The sequence below is a fragment of the Cyprinodon variegatus genome, unplaced genomic scaffold (assembly GCF_000732505.1).
Source record: "Cyprinodon variegatus isolate N-32 unplaced genomic scaffold, C_variegatus-1.0 Scaffold36, whole genome shotgun sequence".
Lineage (NCBI taxonomy): Eukaryota > Metazoa > Chordata > Actinopteri > Cyprinodontiformes > Cyprinodontidae > Cyprinodon > Cyprinodon variegatus.
In genome coordinates this window covers 1,693,984-1,715,830 of record NW_015150489.1, presented here as the reverse complement: position 1 = coordinate 1,715,830, position 21,847 = coordinate 1,693,984, and the positions used below count along the sequence as shown (strand labels likewise).

The 21,847-nt window shown below is 38.9% G+C and overlaps 1 protein-coding gene across 1 annotated transcript; it reads right to left on the bottom strand.

Annotated features, from left to right (window-relative positions):
• Window positions 1-248: 248 nt before the first annotated feature.
• LOC107104951 (solute carrier family 22 member 5-like) lies at window positions 249-11,405 on the bottom strand. Its single transcript, XM_015405068.1, has 11 exons — window positions 10,998-11,405; window positions 10,444-10,626; window positions 8,858-8,961; window positions 7,547-7,701; window positions 7,267-7,438; window positions 6,945-7,071; window positions 3,806-3,903; window positions 2,735-2,949; window positions 1,194-1,376; window positions 954-1,089; window positions 249-417 (listed from the first exon to the last, which is right to left on the bottom strand). The coding sequence occupies exons 1-11, from the start codon at window positions 11,202-11,204 to the stop codon at window positions 348-350; spliced, it is 1,650 nt and encodes a 549-aa protein (XP_015260554.1). The 5' UTR covers window positions 11,205-11,405; the 3' UTR covers window positions 249-347.
• Between the last annotated feature and the right edge of the window lie 10,442 nt (window positions 11,406-21,847).

Genomic DNA, 21,847 nt, shown 5'->3' with positions numbered 1-21,847 from the left:
GTGATTGTAACATGATTTTAGCTATTCTCCAATAAACAATGAATTTTTAATCATTATTACAATATTTACGTTTTTTTCCTTACTCTAATACTCTAATATAGAATTTTTAAAATTATATATTGTCCTCCAAATATTAAAATCAAGTATTATGGCTTGCGATTAAACAAAACATGTGTTCATGTTTTTTTGGCTGACAGTAAATATTACCAATTGTCTGTTTGAGATAAACTCAGTAAGAACAAACAGCAATTCACTATTTAGGAACATGTATTGTAAATGGTAATTTGGGGTTAATTTTATTTAGTAGAATCTTCAAACCTAACTAGAAATACTAACATAGCAGACTGTCACAGAGGACTGTCAGGTAAATCCATCAGTGCTGTTCTTTTAGTTCTGTTGATGCAGGGACACGTCATCCTGTGGTAAAGAGGAAAACATTAGCACATGCTGAATTCATTCCTATGGTACAAACATACACAAATATATATGAGCACAAAACTACAAATGGTATTTTTTTTTAAACAAAGCTGGCAAGCCAGACATTACTATCCCAGTTGTGAAGTACAGACTTCACAGTAAATGTATGTTTTTATTGCCGGAGCAACTTGTCACTGCAAAGAAGTAATTGGCGTAATCGAATAAACCAGTAAATCTGCTGGATATAGCAAATAATTTACTTTTTTATTCATAGTCCCACAACATCAGCCAGTAAATTAAAGACTGTGTAAATTGATATTTGGAATGGACAATGACCTAATAACAGTGCTATTATTACAACATTAATATAGAAGAAAACAGTAGACTCTATTTATAAGGTGCAATTCAGCAAGGTACACCGAAAACCAAAATGAGTTGATCAGATTCTTAAGGGTTTCTTTAATGATAGTATTAGTTATTCAATCTCTTAGCGATATAATAGTTTGTTTAATGGGAAACCTTACAATAATACATACCTTTTTGTTTCATGCATTTGATGAATGGATTCAGGCAGTGGTTGCCTAAAGCTCTCTGGAAGCAATAAAGCTACAAAAGCACTCGCTACACCCAGAACCCCAATTATAATATAAGGCAAGCACTGTAGATATGAACCTAAAAAGAATAAGGGAGATTCATCAGAAATAAGAATGAGCTTTAACAGTCTCACAATTTAGGTGGTTAAGAAAGGGTAAGGCTATAACATCTCATTTGCTCACCAAGACTTAACAGGAAAGGAGTGACACAGCTCCCTGTCCTTGACGCAGTGAAGGTAGTCCCTGCTGCTGTGTTCCTCAGGGATGTTGGGTAAAGCTCAGTGGTGTAGGCAAACATAAGGGAGGCCCCGGTGGTGAAAGCATACTTCCCCACCATCTCCAGTGCAAGAGACAAACCTGACAGATCTGTAAAATGGAAATATCACGTTTTTGAAACAAAACAATAAGGCCAAATATAATTCAATTTCAATTCAATTCCATTTAATTATATAGAGCTATTTACACCAATTAATACACTTTACAGAGACATATCAACCAGATTATACAGTCAATTATTCAAAGTTTTCTATAGCTTAGGAGAACCAGTTGATTACATCGCCTAATTGACTGAAGGCAGTCCCTCACACTAAGCATGCTTGTAGTGACAGTGGAGAGGAAACACTCCCTTTTAACAGGAAGAAACCTCCAGCAGAACCAGGCCCAGTGTAAGCAGCCATCTGCCGAGGTTGACGGGTTCAAAGAGACAGAAGCAGACATAGAAAAAGAGGCAGAGATACACAAGGCAACTGTCAATCAGGCGGTGCTGTCCAGGAAACACAAAGCCAGGCAGAAGAGCCAGCTCCCATGTCAGAGGGTGAAAGAGAGCACATATAGTTAGTCACAGTCAGAGAAAGAGGACTACACAGAAAACAGGCCAAGCTCCAACATCTATAAACAAAAGGTGTTGATGGCAGCAGCACAGCTGACGCCTTTCTCCAGGATGGCCTATAACAGCATAGCTATAGAGATAGCTCAGGATAACCTGAGCCACTCTAACTATAAGCTTTATCAAAAGGTAAAGTTTTAGGCCAATCCTTCAAAGTAGACAGGGTGTGTGCATAACGGAGTAAAACTGGTCGTTGGTTCCACAGGAAAGGAGCCTGATAACTAAAAGATCTGCCTCACATTCTACTATTAGAAATTCTAGGAACCACTAGTAAACTCACAAATTGAAAGCTAAGTGCTCTTTTATGAACATGTGGAACAGTCAAATATCTAATACAAGATGGAGCTTGGCCATTTAAGGCTTTATATGTGAGAAGGAGAATTGTAAATTATATTCTAGATTTAACAGGAAGCCGATGAAGAGAAGCCAGGATATGAGAGATATGATCTCTCCTTTTAATTTTCATCAGAACTCTGGCTGCAGCATTTTGGATCAGCTGAAGGCTTTTAATTAAAGTTGTGGACTTCCTGGTAGTAAAGAATTACAATAGTCCAGACTTAACAACAAATGCATGGTAGCATTTTTGCAATATTTTGCAATGAAAGAACTAAATTCTAGAGACCTCTTTGATATGGGATTTAAATGAGAAGTACTGATCAAAAATTACAGCAAGATTTTTTTTACTTTACTATCATATTAGTATTCATATAAGTTTCTATAATGTTTATAATTAGGTATAGTTACTAAGTACATCTCTTACAGCATATCAAACAGCTTCTTAGACCAACTTAACCATGACAATGACTTTGCTAAAAATACAGCATGTTGTTTTACCTACCTTGTGGTACCATTTGTATAATGAACAGTGGCACAGATCCAAGGATCAATGAACCAGATACAGAGAGTCGTCTTGGGAGGTACCTCAATGCAAGCCAACTGGATATATATGCAGGGATCTCCACTACAGCTGAGATGAAACAGCTGATGTAGGGGTTAGCGTGAAGCTGAGCTGTGCTAAAGGACAAACTATAGTAGCCGGTAATCATGGTGAAGCTGTGAAAAAAGTAAACAATTTACTATAATTTGATGATTTTAATATTTTTTTTTCCTCCTTGCCATTAGCTCATAAGGAATTCAATCCCATCAGAAAAAAGGGCCCAATGATATCCAATAGCACGGAATTCAAATAGTTCTGTACAAATTAACTCCAAGAGAGTTCATTCCAACATAATCTAAATGTGTGAATTCCAATTCACACTATAATAGAAAAATTATTTGAAATCAGTGACACTGTTATTTTTTGAAAACCTTGAAAATAGCCCTTGATCAGGGCTTTTTTTTTTTGGCTAAGACTGAATATAAGTGCTACAGTCATATCTAATATTATATTATCCTATCTTAAAATATTTTTTATCCAATGAAGCTTGTTTTATCAAGTTTTAACAATGATTACCTTTAAAAATGTGTTAAATAAAAATACTTTTCAATCAGCATATATTTCTGTGTTAATTTATGTATAATCAAGTATCTTTCTGATAAAACATTCTAAAGGTAAATGTCAGGATTTCATTGGCTCTAAGCAGAAAGTTATTTCGATCAACAAAAATAAAATGTAAAAAATATTTTATGTGCAATTATAACAATGTAGTCTATTTCAGACTTTTTTCTGTCTCATGAATTATAACTGACTAACTGAGTAGCTAGAGACAGTGTATACTTAATTTATTTTATAAAGGAAAAAAAACACATATATGCCATGACAGATATACATAAAGGTTCCAACAGGTTTTCTTTGCTATTCCAACATAATCATGAAATCAAAAAAAAAGAAATTGTAAAATTCCAACATATACTAATATTTGTTAATCCAATATGGCATTTTCCAAAACTAACAAAGGTTGATACTCACAACACGAAGCAGAGGATAAGTGTTGTCATCCTGATCCTGCTGTTCCTTAAAAGATCCAATATGCTGTTTGGTTCCTGATTAACTTTTTTCTCTTCAACCTTCAGAAATAAAAATTAAATAGTTATTTCAGGGCTTAAAGGTACAGTGGAGGATGTTCTTTTTTCCAGGTGGATCCTCAATATAAATGGTCCTTCTAATTGTCAGTTATTCTGATGATATGTTTACGTAAGGCCGTCATCCGTTCCCGTAACCATTTTTACTTTACCGGTGGTGAGTCTGACATATTTGAAAAATGGTAAATCTTCTTTTGGAAAGTAAGCTTGTACGAGCGATGCTAACAGCAACTTTTAAACAGAGCTTGCATGAGGAGAAATGGGCTCTTGCATGCTCACGCAAGCGTTTTATAGGTGTTCCCTCTCTGGAGCGGGTACAGGGTTGTGCATGTGTATTTCTTTTAAAGTGGAGAGGGCGGGTCATTTTCAAAAATTCATGAAAATCCTCCACAACACCTTTAAGGGTTCAGCACCATTTTAACATGAATGATAAAGGTTTCATTTCAGATTCCTTGTATTGACTCCAGCGCCTACCTATTCTCGATTCCGATTATTTTAAGAGGAAAGTTTACATGCTCTGTATAAGCCAAGGGAAAAAGCTGAGCAGCAGGAATGTATATAGCAGAAATTAGTGATGTTTTACTTTGGTGAATGCGTGAATGATCAGCTTTCATAATCTGACCTTATCTCTAATCCTGGGCCATATTTCACAAAAGCGCAATTTATATATCCCAGGATATATAAATTTCATCTCTTATCCCAGGATAAGAGATGAAACCTGACTTGACTTAGCATGAGGAGTGAATCCTGGGGTGTGTTCAACTTAAGAGGCTGCATCCTCCAAGGACCCGGTCTATCTGGACCGGCTCCGTGAAAATAACGAAGGCGGAAGAGTTTTGGCCATGGATTCAAACAGGTCCAGCCTTCTCCGGCATTTACCACCGATACCCTCTGTCATCTAGCAACAGTAACATTTTCGAGGACCTTCAGCAGCAGTACCATCGTCACAATATCATATTTTTAGTCCCCACACTCTGCAGAGATATTAGAAGCTGTCCTTAAATGTCAGCCAAACCCATTTGCACAGGGACAGATGAAACCTTTCTATAAACCACAACATTACCTGCCACATATCTGACTCAATAACCATTTAAAAAACTACTTTCATTAATTTCAGACAAATATATTCAGATACTTATATTATATAAACTGCACTTACAATATTCACCACTGTTCATCACAATTTTCCTTTTTCCTCTGAGCACTGAGCAGCTGGCTTACTTTGACTAGCAATGAATCATGGGATATCCAAGGCTACGTAGGACACACTGGACCTGTCCCTCAAAGTAGGCAAAAAGAAGAACGCATTAGTAGGGCACATAACAAGTAGTCTTCCAATCAGAAAAGGCCTCGGCGCCACGCTATGATATAATCTGCAGAAGAATTTGGCCTTTGGAAAATGCAGCCGCTGAATTTAAACTTAGCCTGGTGTCAGACGTTCCACGCACACTAAGCCAGGTTCCACAGGTGCGGCTGCCTTAAGCCATGTGTAAGTAATACATCTAAAGGCAGATCTGCTGTTTTCTTCAAGGGTCCATGAGGTGAATCACAGATTCATTGATTCATCAAACAAAAGTGGACTGACTAAATGCCTGTACTATATCAAATGCATATTCCCAAACCGCTTCTTTAAACTGACGACATCATAATTTAAGGAGTTCATTAAAAAGATTAAAAAATACTACAAAAAGTAAATGTGGAAGTAAATGTGGTCAAATTATGTAAGCAACTGTCACGACCCGATCCGTAGCGGACCTGAGAAAATAAATCCTTAAAATCCTTTATGTTTTATCGCTTGTATGTGCCCGATCTGTACTGGAAATCTGATCCTGTGCTACTTCTGGTAGCTAACTTTTTTGGCTTTGGGTTTAAACATAAATCTAGTCTTTTTGAGTTTTATGTTTTTATTTTACATTTTGGCATATAGTCCATAACCTGAAGAAAGAAACAAATAAAATGCAGATAAACAGGGTTTAATTATATTTTGCTGAACTACTCTGAGCAGCCTGACATGACTTGTTACCGTGGTGCAGCTGGTTCATCCACTGCCTTGAAGCTGCACAGCTTCAGCTGCTACGAAGCTATCAGCCGCTGCTCTGAGGAGACATCCGCTCAAAGGCACTTTAAGTGATTAAACTAAGTCCTACAGATCTGCCTCTTTTTTTTTTTTTTTATCAGAATCATTTAAGTCTCATCGACACCTGCTGGTTGGACAAGCGGCCTGTGTTCTTGAACTGAACAGAACGGATATCATCCCCTCCAGCAGAGCTATTTTAGAAAGGATGCAGGGAGAAAAAGGTTTTGTAGCAATGCAATGTGTTTGGATGATGTGATTTACATAATAAATGTATGTATTTGACAGGCCTAAAAAGAACCCAATTTATCTGAACATTGGAATTTTCTGTTAACAAAATAATCATCATATGCTCCAGAGGAGCATTATATATTCATTTTTGTGTGGTCCAGAACACAAATACCATTAATTTATCCTTATGAACATAAAAAAAAAATGTGTCCACCTGCTCAAAAATGCATTACAGGGAGCTACTACACAGCTGGCACTGCTGAGCTCTAAGTACTGAACCATAAGGTGTAAGGCATTTGATTCAGGGTCAGCTTCTATACAAACAGAAAAAAAATATTAACTTACTGTATATTTACAGTTAACCCCCAATGTACTGTATTCTTAAAGTACTATTTTACTTTAAACACCACTCTTTTGACTGGAACTTAGATGAAAATTTCACAGTGGCCTATCCCAAACTCAGAATGGTGAGAGAATCTTTCTAAAACGTAAAATATTTTGAGCTCATTACTAATGACAAGGTGTCGAAATACCATTAGAAACTTGCAAAAAAAAAAGAAGAAGTGATTAGCTATTGTAAAATTTAACTGATGTAAGGACAGTAAAAAAATATATATCTTTTTTTCTTTGTGAAGGATATAAAATGTGTTGGGGTTTATTTTAAAAACAGAGTTTCTGCGTAAAACCATATAGGGTACTGTGTGTCTAACAGCCAACTTACACAGTCATTTTCAAAAATGACCCTTGGGGCTTGAACTTTGTTCCATTCAGCTGCTTTTCTTATTATAGCCTCTGCTTCTTTAACTCTGCCTTGAGAGAGAAGCCATCGAGGAGATTCGGGCAGAATCCTGTTAATTGTTAAATAATCCACAAACAGGATTAGGCAGAATAACTCATCTGAATGGAGTCTAAAGTTGACAGTAAATTGTATATACTGTTTGATCATTTTGAAAACATGTAAAAATACATTGTCATATTAGCAATTTTTTGTGACTTGCCCAGGCTAAAACTTAAAGTGTTACAGGATTTTTCTTTATACCTACCACCAGAGGGGGATGTATACCAGACAAGGGATAGACAGAGCCATGAGGAGAGATTGCCAGTCCCTCAAAAAGTAAGCAGCAACCGGTAGAAGCATGTATCCAATAGCAAAGCTTACGCAGGTGCCCATAGATGAATAAAGGACACGTATGTTCCCTGTCAAAAGCTCAGCACCTACAAGTCAGAAAGGAATTAATGTTATAATGCACAGTTATCTTTACATTGGTTTTATGTTAATGATTAACATTTCAAGGCTGTTTATTATTACAATCATGTTTTTACCAAGTACTAAAGCTGCCACAAAGTTGGACATTTGTCCCAGTCCATTTAAGAATAGGAGAACCATAAAAATAATCCATGAGCCAGAGAAGACTTGAGCAAAGGTGAAAATTGTTTGTGCAGCCAGCGTTGCGAATAGAATAGGTTTCCTTCCATACCTAGGGAGATAGATGCAAAAAATAAACAAATTAATCTGAAAAATAAACTATGCCTACAATGCACAATTGCATCAACAGTGTAATTAAATCGGTTAAATAATGTAGATGTCCTCTTTATGTGAAAATCTACAATATTATATGCAAATATGCATGTCTGATGGTGCAGCAAATAATACATTTTCCTAATATTTTTAGCATCTTCTAATGCATACAAGACCATACAGCTAATAAATCTGAGCCAAACACACATCAGTGCCTTTTCACTTTACATCAGTGTAAAGGCATGGCACAATAGTGCCATGGTCAATAGACGACATGCAGGAGATAAAAACCAAGCAGACTGCAGGATAATCCAGATTGTGAAGCCAAAGCCAATGTCGGAGACGTGTCAGTTGTCAGAGCCAGAAGGTCAGAGATCCGGTAAGGAGCCGAAGGAGAATCCAAGATGGAGTCAGGTAACAGTTCTAGGTTCTGTACACAGTTGGGCAGACAGCCTGGATGATTGCATACAGACTCACTGGTTGGGAAAATGTTCCGGTCGGTACACAAGCAGGCAGAGTCAAAGGACAGATCAGGCAGGCCGTTCCGGCGTCCAGCAACAAAAGTTAGATTTCCTAACTCCATTGTCGATAGCTCGGTTGCAGACACTCTGATGTCTAGAACGCGTTCAGTGTGAACGCAATACAAGTCATACATAATCAGTACTTAACTCTATCAACTTGCCAGTTTCAGCAACTTTAGCCCCGGCTTCAGTGAACACTAACGTTTATATTTATAGAGCAGCTGCATTTATACCTGGATTCATTTAGGTAAATATTTACTGTATTTACTAATTAGTTGATATCTGAAAGTTGTTTTGCTGGATTTGATTTATGTTTATCACAAGGTATATAGATGCATACTACATTTTCAAGATTTTTAGTAAAATAATTATAGATAATTGTAATGCTCTGACTGCATACATAAAAAAATCCTGACATTGAATTTGTCATGTGACAAATATGAAACACTGGAATGAATACATTTAAAGGACTGTAAATAACAGCAAGGTTAAAACAAATTAATTTATTTTGATAACAATAACTACAGTTGATTTTTAAATTTTGCCTTTAACTAAAACCCTGACTCTGTAACAGGAAATTAGTGTTTTTATTACCTGTCTGACAGTTGTCCAGCAAAGAAGGATCCAGAAAGAACTCCGACAAAGAAAACAGTAGAGGTAAACGGCTGCTTCCACTGGTCACTGCACACCAAGTCAAACTGGAAAATGTCATATTTAAATAGTTCTGTTTTATACTGAGCGAACAATATAATCTCTGGTCATTAAAGTTTCACAACAGTCTCTTCCCATTTCCATGGCTTAATTAGAGGTGGTTATATTCGCTTGTTCAGTGTGAATGCAATACAAGACCAGAGATTAATTAGAGGTGGTTATATTTGCTTGTAATACTGAAATCTATTTTCTCAAGAGAAACATTCTGCTCCTTAGCTTCAGGGGTTTTACTGAACAATGCAAATAGGTTTGCACAAATTTATGAATGTCAGCCTGCAGCAGACTAAATCACCATAGGAAGGGTGTTGTGTTTGTTCCCTCTGAATTATGTAAAGTAACCCTAGACGAGAAATCTTAAAATAATTCTATTATTGCAAACCTATAGAAAATTCACCCATTTAACTGTATTTACTCCTTTGTCTTCACTCATGTGAAGACACATTATGGGTGTATTTTCTAAAGGAATGTTTTTGGCGGAGTCAGTAAAAAATGTGGAATGCACAGACGAGCCCTAAAGCATAATCAGTGCCTTAAGAAAATAACATGAAAGGCTGGATAGCCTAAGCTTTAAACCAGGAAGCCTAGACTTTGAACTATTGATTTCTTTTTCTTTTTTTTGGTGAAGAGCTAAGAGGTCGTTCTTGGTTCTTTGTTAATATTCTTTTAAATTTACTCCAAGCTCTCAGTCATAAAGTAACCCTCTTGAAGTTGATATCATTGTTTCCAGTAGAAATTAAATCCAAGTTTTTAGAATCAATCTTATTGCCAATGTCACGTTAGGTGACACAGCATTTATGTTTTATATGATTTATGGTGAATCAAAATCGAAAGCTGGAGGTAATATTTATGTTAAAACATTCTCTCCAAATATTGTGCTCCAGTTATAAATAGGTTAGCTTTCTTATTGAAGATGGTGCAATCTTAAGCTACTGTGCTTTTTTTTATTTTTGTAAGTAGATAAAGCAGGCTAACATTAATACTCTGGAAAAGCCTTTCTAAAGGCAAGGGCCCATATTCGGAAATAATCTTAAGGCTAAAGTTGCTCTGAGAAAATTTCAGAAGAAAGAATTTCTCCAATTTTAACATTTTTCTTAGAATTTAACCTCAGTAAGATAAAGTTTACTGTTAAGGCACCCTAATTCTACGTTCAGACAGCATGCTGCAGAAGCAGCAAAGACGTTCAGATGCTGTGCACAGCTGAGTCACTGTTGCTGCTCTAGCTGCATGGTTGAAAAGTGGGTCAAATGCGCGTTGGGCGGAGCTAACCTGTTCTTTCTTTGCCTGTAACAATGGCTAATGAAATTAATATGAAATTGATTATTTTAATGAATAATTCTACATTTTGACTGCAAGCACTGGCAGCACCAAAAAGCTTCTGCTGCCTTATTTTTAATGGTTTTCCACATTAAGGTCAGACATCAAGTTCAGACTTGGACACACAAAACAAAATTAGATTAAAAAATACTCACCTCAGTCACCAAATTGGACAGATAAACATCTTTGCTGTAGCTCCAGCCATCCACACAGCCCTCCTGCTCCAAGTCAGTGAGGTTGATGTCCTTGCCAGGAATAAATCCCTGAGCAGAGAGATTTTGGACCACATCCAGTCTGTATCTGCTGCATTCGCTTAGTTCCTGTTTCCCATTCAGTACCTTGATGTTCAGACAAGAGGATCCGTATTAGTGTCCAGAAATAATTTGAGATACCATAGCATCCCCAAAATCTGTTTTATGGAGTCTATCGGGAGTGGATCATGGTCTGGATAATTCTTCCTGCTTACTCCAAGAATTATTGTTATCACTGAGTCATGAAATAGATCCACAAGTAACGACACTGCAACAGGACTAACACTTGACCTGTATAAATCTTGATTAAGATTCTGGGAACCAAAAATGGTCCAAAGGCAACCAGAGGATTTTGACACACTTATATCTGTCTAGGTTTTTTACCATTTAATTTGAGCTTGTGATCAGAAAGACCTTCACCTGGGAATACAAAAAGTAACACAGACAAAATGACTTACTGTTATTGGTATGATGTTTTTTTTCCAATCCTCTGAGAGGTTAGTTTCTGGTACAAAGCAGTGGTGATCTGGTACATCAGTCAGAAAAACAAGATTAAAAGCACCAAATCCATTGGGAATAATACTAGCGCAGAGCAAGAAAAATACCGTCTTTTGAAAACATCCCCAATGATCCAAGAAATCCACAGTCTCTTCATAATTTTTCATTGTTTATGGTTCCCTTTCTTGTCACTGTCACTGTCCCTGTACTCTCTTCGGTTCAAGTGAAACATCCGTAAAAACGTAATAAGCAGAAACGATGCATGTTATGAGAGCTTCACACTGGTTCTAACATCTAGTCACGCATGTTGCAAAAGCTGCTGTAAAAACCTGTAAAACTGGATCTTGAAGGATTAGATGTCTTTCTGTGTCCTGAAAGAGATTTAATCTAAGCAAAGAAGTCTAAGCAAAGCAGAAACTGAAAGCTATGTATGATTGGTGAGAACCATGTGCAGCTGCAGGAATGAACACAATGTCAAACTGGGGCATGCATGGACTTGTCTTTTTCTCTAATAATACATTATGCTTACATAGTTAATTCAGATGTTTTATGAGTGTGTGTGTGTGTGTGTGTGTGTGTGTGTGTGTCTGTGTGTGTGGGGGTGTGTGTGTGTGTGTGTGTGTGTGTGGGGGGGGGTATTCACATAATTAGACAGAATGTTATTAAAATACTCCAAAACATGTAAAACTCAAGATAAACACTGTGAAACTAAGCTAAATCAACTTTATGTTATCAGATTCATCTTAAAGGCTTTTAACAGGGGCACACAGTGGATGAGGTTGGAATTAGATGCAAAATGTGCTCAGTCACTACTCACTACTACCTGCTGAAGACACTAAACTCAGAGCTATCGATGCACATGTTGTCACCAATGCCTCAAACAACACAGGAAATAATTGCTAGATTCTGTCACTAGTTGTTTTTTGAAGGAGTCAAAAAGTCTGAAGAGTTGCTAAATATAGTCCTTCCATAATGTTTATCAGAATCAGAGGCCTTTATTTGTCGCTGTTGCTCAAGGGTATGACATTTTAGCAACTCAAAACAACATAAAACAAAACAGTGCAGACATAAAAGGACTGAGCAGTTAAAGAAGAAAAATATATATACACATGAATATTTATACAGAATTTGCGGTATTGCACATGAGAATATTGCACTTATACCCCATTGTACAGAGTGCACAGAGTGTGTTGACTGTTCATGTGTTTGTTTTTTAGCTAAAGTGTGTGTTAGGTGTTCAGGGCAACAACAGCCCTCAGAATGAAGCTGTTTTTCAGTCTGTTTAGTTCTTATTGCCCTAAAACGCCTCCCAGTGTGGAGTAGTTGGAAAAGATGGTGACAGGTGTGTGAGGAATCTTTGATGATGCTGCAGGCTCTCCTGATACAGCAGGTGAAGTAAATCTCTTCTATGGAAGGGAGACGGCAGCCAGCCAGTTTTGGGATGATGTTAATGACCCATTGGAGCTGCTTTCTCTCTGCAAGAGTAGAAGAAGAAATGTGCTGTTTACCTGTGCAAAGAAAGAAACAACGAAAGAAAAATGTCTGAGGACTTCAGTGTTGAGGAAGAGCATGAGTTCTTTGCCGAGCTGAATGCGCACTTTCGTCTGGTGGAGAAAGCAGATCTCCAGATGCATTTGAGATATCAAAAAAGTACTCCAGAGTGTTGTTCAGCATGGGGGTGAGTAGAAAATGAAGGCTAATCATGTTTTGGGTGTACTATTCCTTTAAGGTGTTATTGGGGAGACCCAGGTCTCCCAGTTTGCTCAACAGCTGTCTCAGGGTGATAGGGTTATAGGCCGAGCTAAAGTCCAGGAGTAGGAGTCTTGTGTAGCTCTGTCTCTGCTCCATGACATACTTCGTGGACCATTTAGCCCTGTAGGCACACTGCTGGGGGCCGAGTGCGGGGGTAGATGTGGGGTGATGTAACCCCTTACCAGTTTCTTGAAGCACTTCATGACGATGGATGTGAGTGCTATTGGCTGAGGATGGTGATTTTGGTCTTTTTAGGACGATGGTAGGGACTTCAGGTATGGTGGGATGAAGCACTGGGAGTGGCTCCAAGAGCTCTGCATGGGTTCACTGCCCTCAGGGTTCTCCTCACCTCCGGTTTTTCCACAGTGAAGGTCTGGTTGTTAAGGTGTTTACCCTGCAGTGTGGGTCCCACTGGTGTATCAGTCTTGAAGCGGGCAAAAAAGTGGTTAAGGTCCTCCACCAGTTAGGTGTCCTGAGAGATCAGAGGTTTTGGTGCAACAGTAGCAGACATTCAAAATGACCCTTTCCACACCTGTCCCTAGACTTGAAGGTACTTTTTCTGTCCCTCAGAAGTTCCTTGACATCCTTGTTCATTTAGGGTTACTGGTTAGGAAACAACCAGATGCATTTGTCCACTGTGACAGACACAGTTGACACAGTTGAGGATGTAGCCAAGTACTGAGGAGGCAAACACCTCCAGGTCCTGCCGGCAAAAAACATCCTACTGTAGTTGGTGCTTTCAAAGCAGTCCTGCAGCTGAAGAGAGGCACTGTCAGGCCAAGTGGTCACAGTCCGGGTTATGGGGGGGTGAGCACTTCCTCAGCGGTGGGTAGGCCGGAATAAGGAGTGGAGACATGTGGTCAAAGGCTCCCAGGTGGGGCAGCTTGATGGCCCTGTAACCATGCTTAATCTTCGAATAGGCTTTGTTTAGAGTCCTGGGTTCCTTGATGGCACATTTAATGTGCTGGCGGAATTTCAGGAGCACTACTTTCAGTTCAGTATGTTTAAGATCCCCTGCGATCACGTGCACATGCAACATTGTGCAACAGGTAAATGTGTTTAAAACAAGGTTCCCAAGGCCATAATACCAATTAAAATTCAGGATATTGACATTTTTCCATTGTGGTTTTAAAAGTGTTAACATAACCAGCATCAAGGGGGGGGGGCTTTTTTCAATGGTTGCTCTCATCTGTCGGGGCTTGAGCATGTTCACCTGCCTCTATGAGCTGAATGACATCTTAATGGAGCAGGGTTCACCTTCTCATGTTTATGTGCATATTAGGAGGTATATGTGTGCACGCTATTGTGCTGCATTAGGGGTCGCTGCTGGAAATCTGTAAGGTAATGGTGAACATTTTTCAACTGTTCCCCTTTACCCCAACAAATTTACCATTTGACTTTTCTGAAATTCCTTCTTTTTCATTTTTTTTTTTTACAACAAACAAACTGATTTAAATCAAGCCAGACTTATTTTAAGTGCAAAATTCAAATGAAATTGGTGAAAACCGTACTCGCACGTTTGCTCCTATTTTTTCCCTACTTGCACCAGTCTATTTTAAGGCACAAATAGTAAAATGCTTGTACTTTACCGACCTGCTCAAGATTGTCTTACTGAGTTATGAGTTAAACTTCCACCTAGTAGCTAAACTCAGATGTGGGTTCAGTTAGATGGTTGAAAGCCAAGAAACATCAAACCTCTGTTTTCAAATTAAGTGTCTTAAAAAACAAGTATATATTGGAGCTAAGAAAAACTGCATTATTCCCAAAAACCAAGGATACTTGGCATCCATTTTTTTATAAGCCAAAAAAGCATAGGTCTTGTTGGCCATATTTGAAGGAATGTTAGAAGGATTTGTATGAAGCCTTAATTCTGCCAAATGTGCACATTCATAACTGCTCTTCATGCATAAGCTTCTATAAATGTAAATTAAATACCACGATCACCCTGCGGAGAAAGCTCACTTTGGTCACTTGTATTCAAGATCTCATACTTTTGTTTGTGATCCAGATTTCATGGCAGTAGGTGCAGGTAGGAACGTAGACCGATAGGTAAATAAAGCTTTTTCTTTTCACTCAGCTTTCTCTTCACCCCAACAGAATTGTGCAGCATCTGCATCAAAGCAGAAATTGTACTGATCTATCCATCAATCTCCCACTTCATTCCCCCCTTACCCCTTAACAGGACCTAAGGATACTTGAACTCCTCCACTTGAAATGTCCTCCAACCTGAAGGGGAAAGGGCCAGTTTTTTCAGGTTGACAACTAATTGCCTCAGACTTAGATGAGTTAATTCTCAACCAGATCACTTCACCTTTCACCCAGTGCATGCTATAGGTCTTGGCAGGGGTGATGCAGCAGAATCACGTCATAAAAACAGGAATGAAATCCACTGGTCCCCAAACTAGGCACATTCTGGTCCTTGGTTGCGGCTAGAAATCCTGTCCACAAAGATTCTAAACAGGACCAGTGAAATACGGCAGCCCTGTTAGAGTCCAATATGCACCGGGAACTTGTTGTGCGAAGCTCCTGCTAAGCTTGTACAGGGAATACTTGATGGCATCAATTACTGCCAATGTCCACCACCAAGTTTGGAGATTGCCGCCCCGACAGGCACACAGACATTATGGCCACTGATACAAGTATCCACATCAACAATGGAGGCAGAGAACTCAGACTTCATGTCTCAAGTCTACCCCAGAATCTGGACGAAGCTCTCCTAGAGCTCCTCTGTTCTGACTCTTGAAGGAAACGGATGCATGTTCCTGCTGCTCTTACACCTCCCTGCCTGTCCCTGCTTTGCTACAGTATGTCTTGTCCTTTTCTGCTCTCTCTTCATATCACAGAAACTCAAAAAAATTGATCTGGTCAGCTGGTCTCTCAATGCAATTGATCAAATTTATTCAACTGGAAGACAGGGAAAAATGGACCTGTCCTGTCCTGCTGGGACTTACTTCGTGGGATATACCATGGACTCCTGGAAAGCGTGGAGGATGGTGTGTTTCACAACGTTGTCACTGAAAGATATCAAAGATGTATGGATTTTTGGCTTTATGATACTAGGATTTCTCCTGGTTGGATTTGGAGGATATCTGATGTATCTTCAATTACAGAGGATTTTGGCAGCAATTTGGGCATTGATCAGGCTGCCGGCAGTGGTTGACTCCCTCACTAAGGTTGTGAACGAGCAAGATTGTATGCTGGGTGCAACTCAACGCAAGCTGGCTGCGGTGGTTGAATTCAAAGGTGAGATGGGATAACATCTTGGATGAGCATGCTGAAGGAAATTCCTGTTCAGCCTGCTCTCAAAACAACAAGTGTTATTCTGGATTCGACCTACCCCCTTTATCTAATCTCCCCATGATGTTATGGAGAAAGGACGCAGAAGACTGCTCCCCCCCTCCCCTACCCATGAAACATCTGTGGATGCACTCAGTGACTGTTGATAAACTTCCATCTTATCAAGGACATTGTAGCTAGTTTTTATAATTTATATTTCATATTCGGATGTAACTGAGGCCGTGACTCTCAATTTCGTTTACCTCCTGTAACACGTGATGTGAATGACAATAAAGTCTCTTGAATCTTGAATCTTGACATTGCCTGTGGTCAGGCTTCACAGACAAATTGAACACAATCATCATACACACACAACTAATGTCTCGATATGTCAGAATGACTTGATGTGACTACAGCTCTGATGTGAGCCTCCTCTAAAGTGTCTGTCTTGTGTTTACATGCACTTTCTTGTGCGAGGTTTTTTATTATTATTTGATATCTCAAACTGTATCCTGTCAAGGATAAAGTGTGAAATATGCTTTTTTCCCCCTCTCTTCCCCAATGTGGCTCCTGTCTTTCCACAGAGACAACGGCAGCGTTAGGTAACTGCCTAGACCTGAGCAGCCAGGTAACTGGTGGAAACCTGGCAGCTAGTCCTCAGTTAATCCTATCCTTTTAAGTACAAAAATCAGATCACTCCTCGACACTCAGGAGGCTCCATTTAAGACTTGACTCAGATCAAATTCCTCCAAATCAGAAACCACTATTAGTTCTGAGCTGTAATTTGCTACTTTAGAGACATAATTAATTGCAGATGTAACATTTCAACTAGATCAAACAACTGGGAGTGGGTCATCGGTATTAATTTATTAAACACACCTCGTATGTGCACATAAGCCTCTATTTACCCAAATTACAAAGAACTTCAAAAACATACAGATACATTCAGGTTCTGCAGAAAAGATCTGTATCAAATGGAATTTCTCACGTTCTTACATGCCTGTTTAAATCTGAAGTAGACATGGATGACATACAGACTTGTTTGTTAAATCCTGGCGGTTACAGTTTGCATAAAAACTATTATAAAATTCTGCCAACCACTCTGCAAAAGTGGCATCAGAAATACCAGTATATTGGTCTGAATCGCACAGACTAGTACTAGCAGTAAACACGCTGGTCGGTGATGCCATTTGTTGCAATAAGTGCCATAAAACCTAACGTTATCCAGTGAAAAGTGTTATTATCCATTGAACTAAAGCTGAGCTGTGTTTGTTGCTCATTTTTCTCAGAGTGATCATCACTCTAGTTTTCGTTTATTGCTTCAAAATAGATCTGTTGAGTTCACCGTTCAAAAAGTATAATATTCAGTGAATGCTGTTCATTGAACTCATTCATACACAACACTGGTTACAGAAATGGCTTAAGATCAGACAATGTTACTGATAAATCTGAAATTTTTTTTCAAACCCTGCTTCAAGGTAAACTCTGCGTGAAAGAACATTGCTATACTCCCCACATCAAAATGGAAAAGTACAACGAGAATGGAGAATGTTTAATGGTTTTAAGGTGTTGACACAGACGGGGGAAACAGGAGCAGTGAAATAAGGAGACCCTGTCGGAGTCCAACATGCAAAACATCAAGTTATCTAGAGATCTGTCAGTCGGACAGAGGCCTTGTCATACCACAACAGTTTAACACTCTGGCTCTGACAGCTGACTGAACGCTCCTCTTAAGCTCAGCAGAACAGCCTCAACGTGCCGCAGGTGTGGGGCCACGCCCGCCTGTCAGCAACCACCCCCTTATGGAAGAAAGCAAGCAGAACACAGAACACCAAGCCCTGGCAGAATGCTCTTTGAAATGGAAAGGTGCATGATATTAGAAAATGGTTTACTTAAAGAACTGTGGTCTTATGCTGTGAATTGTCTTGCCCACATACGCAACAGATGTTAAAATAACGGAACCAAAACTCACCATGTTTCTTGATGGCAAAGAGAAAGCCAGATATGTTGAACATGTGAGTATTTGGGTCAGAGTGTTACTCATACAACAATATTCAAACAAAAATCTACTCAAAACGGGAAAGGGGACCTTTCGTACGATAGAGCAAGAACAGCCCAGCGGATTTAGTGTATCACCCACAGACAACAAAAGTTTCTAAATACAGGCTGGCAAAGTTCATAAAAAAGCAATATTAGTGAATAGACTCAGGCACATTTATAGGATTTAGAGATCCCGGATCACACAAACCCATTGCAGATATATAAAAGATAAAATTTGTTACCAAAATACCACCTTATGTGTCAAAAAATGCAATGACTGTTGATGAAGGTTAAAGTGATGATTTTTCAGATGACTCCACAGGCAGTGGAAATAATGATGATGATGAGACTAATGTAAAGAGAAGTGGCCATTATTTAAAAAGAGAGAAGGCTCAAAATACCTTAATAAATTACCTACTAGACCCCAGAACCAAAGCTGCTACAAAAATAACTGTTAATCATTGTTACAGGGCTGTATGCGGTAGCTCTTAAACATTTAGCAAGGCTTAGAATTCACCACAGGCAGACCGGTGGAGATAGGCAAGGAAAGACAAAACTGTCTCACTTAAAGAAAAGGGTGTTTAACCAAAGGGTATGAATATAGTTGGAGGGAAGGGGTATATATCCTTAAAGGAAATAAAGATAAAGAAGAGATTTTAATAGCTATATATGATGCAAAGAGCTATAACCACACTCAGGGCATAGACTATCATGATAACTTTGCTCCAGTAGTTCTGGACAACCTTAAAGTGCATCAAATACATGTCAAGGAAGGTTATTTGCATGCTGCAATTGAGGATGAAATTTATCTGGATTCGCAAGAAAATGCAACAAAAGGCCATAAACAGTGATTTTTATTTATTTTTTTAAACAAATTGAAGGTTTGACCTAGAAATGAAATTATTTAAACCTCTAGGTTTAAATTCCTGACAAACCAGCGGCTGAAGCTGAACAGAGACATCCGAGAGTGAAATATTTTTCTTGATGTTATTTTGGTCAAGTAAAGGATGTAAACTTTTATAGAAATATTTAATAAATGTAATGGTCCTATAAAATTTGAAAAAACCAAATTGTGAGGCTTATTATGTTGTTTAGGTGTTTTGTTTCACTTTTTAACTGTAGGCAAATAAAACTCCTCGGTCAAAAATGTAAGCCTGTTTAACACTGTGGTTTGCTGCATGACTGAAATGCCTCTCAGCAAGCAGCAACAAGAACACCAAAAGCGAGGTAACTAAATGTAAGAATGTTTTTTTTTATAAACATCCGCTGTGTTGCTCAGTCTAAATAGCTTCACCTTGGTGACCGTGGGAACTTGTAGAATACTGTGACCAAGATACACAGGAAAGGTGAAATCTGGTGAAGTTTTTCATTTAAAGAAGGTTGATTTTTCAACCTTATATTATGATATTAGTATGTTGAAGCAATTAAAAAAAAGATAGATAAACATAGAAAACACAGAATTTTTTCTCTTTTTATGTTTCTTGTTTGGGCAGCAACACTAAAGTCATTTACAAACCAAATTGCTAAACCGGTTGTTCTCTGCTGGAATCTGCTCTGGGCACCTATCTCTTGATGAAAAGATAAAGCTTCTCAAAATGGTGTGAGAAACCAAACAAACAAAAAACTCACCTTTAGTAATGGCGCTGTCACACCTTGACGATTTAGCCAGCATATGCCGATGTCCCAGAATATTCTAAAATGCTGGTGTACGTAGAGATGATCCATCACGCAGAGAGGATCCATCACACTCACCTTCATGCTCACCCTATGATGGGGATGATACAGGTTGGATAAGGTGGTAACCACGACTTAAGAGTAAATTACAATTCACATGTGTCAACGATGACATAACTTACCTGTAACTTATGGGGCACGTATAAGCATACACTGAAATATTTTCAGTATGTCGACGTGTGCCAGCTTGCTTCAGTGTGCTAGTAACTTATCATCAAGGTGTGACAGTGCCATAAATATGGTAAATGAGCCCTCCTATGGAGCAGTAAATGAGTTTTTTTTCTGTCCAATACAATTTTGGACTATGAAAGCTATATGTTTAATAATAGATGATTCTATCATATTTGCTTCCTTAATTTTTTTGCTCACTCTGACTTCCTTGGGACACAAGGAGAGCATGAGCGATTTTATTATTATATTCATAGGAGCAAAACATGTGGAAATTAACGCTTAATTCAATATGACATATGTGGAGTTTCTGCCCAACTATTTTTTTTTTTTGTTGTGGACTCTTGTAACAGGGATAACTAGGATCATACAAAATAGTTTTTTAAGAACTACTTCCCTACTTACAAACTCAGCATCTCTTCATCCATGTATATCTATAAGAAGTTTCTTTTGCTGGATTTGATTAAACTTTTAAGCCGCTCGGTATAAAATAAATATTTTGATCGCAATGAAAAATGTTGAAGTACTAATAGCTTGCATTCAATCATTTAATTAAACTGTCTTAGTTTTGGGGAATTTGTAAGAATAATGCTATAATTTGTAGTTAGCATTTAATTTGACAAACCGGATCTTCTCAACGTTTTTTTTTCCTGTTCGGTATGATTGCAATTGCGGATCCTGACCTGGCCAGAATGGAGCAGAGCAAAAAAATAGCTTGGCTCTGTATTTTGACGGTGAAGGACGGAGAGGACATACATGGACGGTGACTTGCGGAAGAGTAGCAGTGGGTGTGGAGTGGCTGTCATTGATTAACATGACAGACAAGTACTCTGCATGTTGCACGTGAGTAGGGCAAAGCGGAGCCCTGACAGAGTATGTGGAATCTGGGGGTTTCTGTCCACTCTGCACACCTGCTTAGCTCCAACCCGCTTGCAATTAACCTTCACTGGTTTCACCTGTTTCCACCTGCTTATAAGCCCCCTTCAGATCTACCAGAGCTACCAGTGCCAGATTGTGTCGAACCAACCAGTGAGAGCCTTCCAGCCATTCTGTTTGCAAGCCTGTCTGTTTGCCTGTCTGTTACCAGACCTGATCTGCTTTCTGTTACCAAGCCTGCCTGTCCCTGTTATGCCTCTGTCTGCCTCTCTGGAAACTTGATCAGATCTGCCTCTGGACTTTGGACCCTGTTTATCCTGGACTGCCTGCCTGACCCTCCGACCTGTGAGTACTGGAACCTATCTAACTTTTGTGGATCTCTGAAATCCGTCAGGTAACGAACCTGGACCGGACCTGGACCTTCCCTCTTGGATCTCCCAATTTGTACTGCTGCTGGATCTCTGCCTCACTGTGGATCACTTCGCTGGAAAGCCCCATTGGAACCGTTTGTCTTCCTGTTGGGTGTCCCCTGGCCCGCTCCCCATCTAACGCTCCCCGAACTCGCTTCTCCATCTCAAACCTGCACTCTGTGCTCTGGTTCTCCTCAGTCAGGTTAGTGACCCACCTCCTCAGCAATCATTATACCTGCCTCCGCTGGTCACTAACCTGTGTCTCTGCTTGCAGTGGTTTCTACCCGAGAGCAAGGGCTTGCCCTTTACTTTTCAATAAAGCTTGTAAAATGTCATTTACCTGTCGTGGTTGAATCTTGGGTCAGATTCCCTTGCATTACATATTGCATGTAATGTTTGTCTAAGAGCTTTACATTTTAAATATTTATAGATCAACTTCTTTGTTAGGCATGTCTATTATTTCTATTGATGGGCTCATTCGGACTGAGCAGCTCTCCTTATTTTTCATGGTATACACATACAGTCAAGGGAAAGCTTTTTAGTGTTATGTAGCC

Excerpts from the sequence above, each read along its gene's own strand:
- LOC107104951 (XM_015405068.1), bottom strand. The coding sequence starts at position 11,204 with ATGAAAAATTATGAAGAGACTGTGGATTTCTTGGATCATTGGGGATGT. Across the intron at positions 7,072-7,266 it reads GTATACATCCCCCTCTGGTG|GATTCTGCCCGAATCTCCTC; the intron begins GTAGGTATAAAG and ends AACAATTAACAG. Across the intron at positions 1,377-2,734 it reads TATACAAATGGTACCACAAG|ATCTGTCAGGTTTGTCTCTT; the intron begins GTAGGTAAAACA and ends TCCATTTTACAG.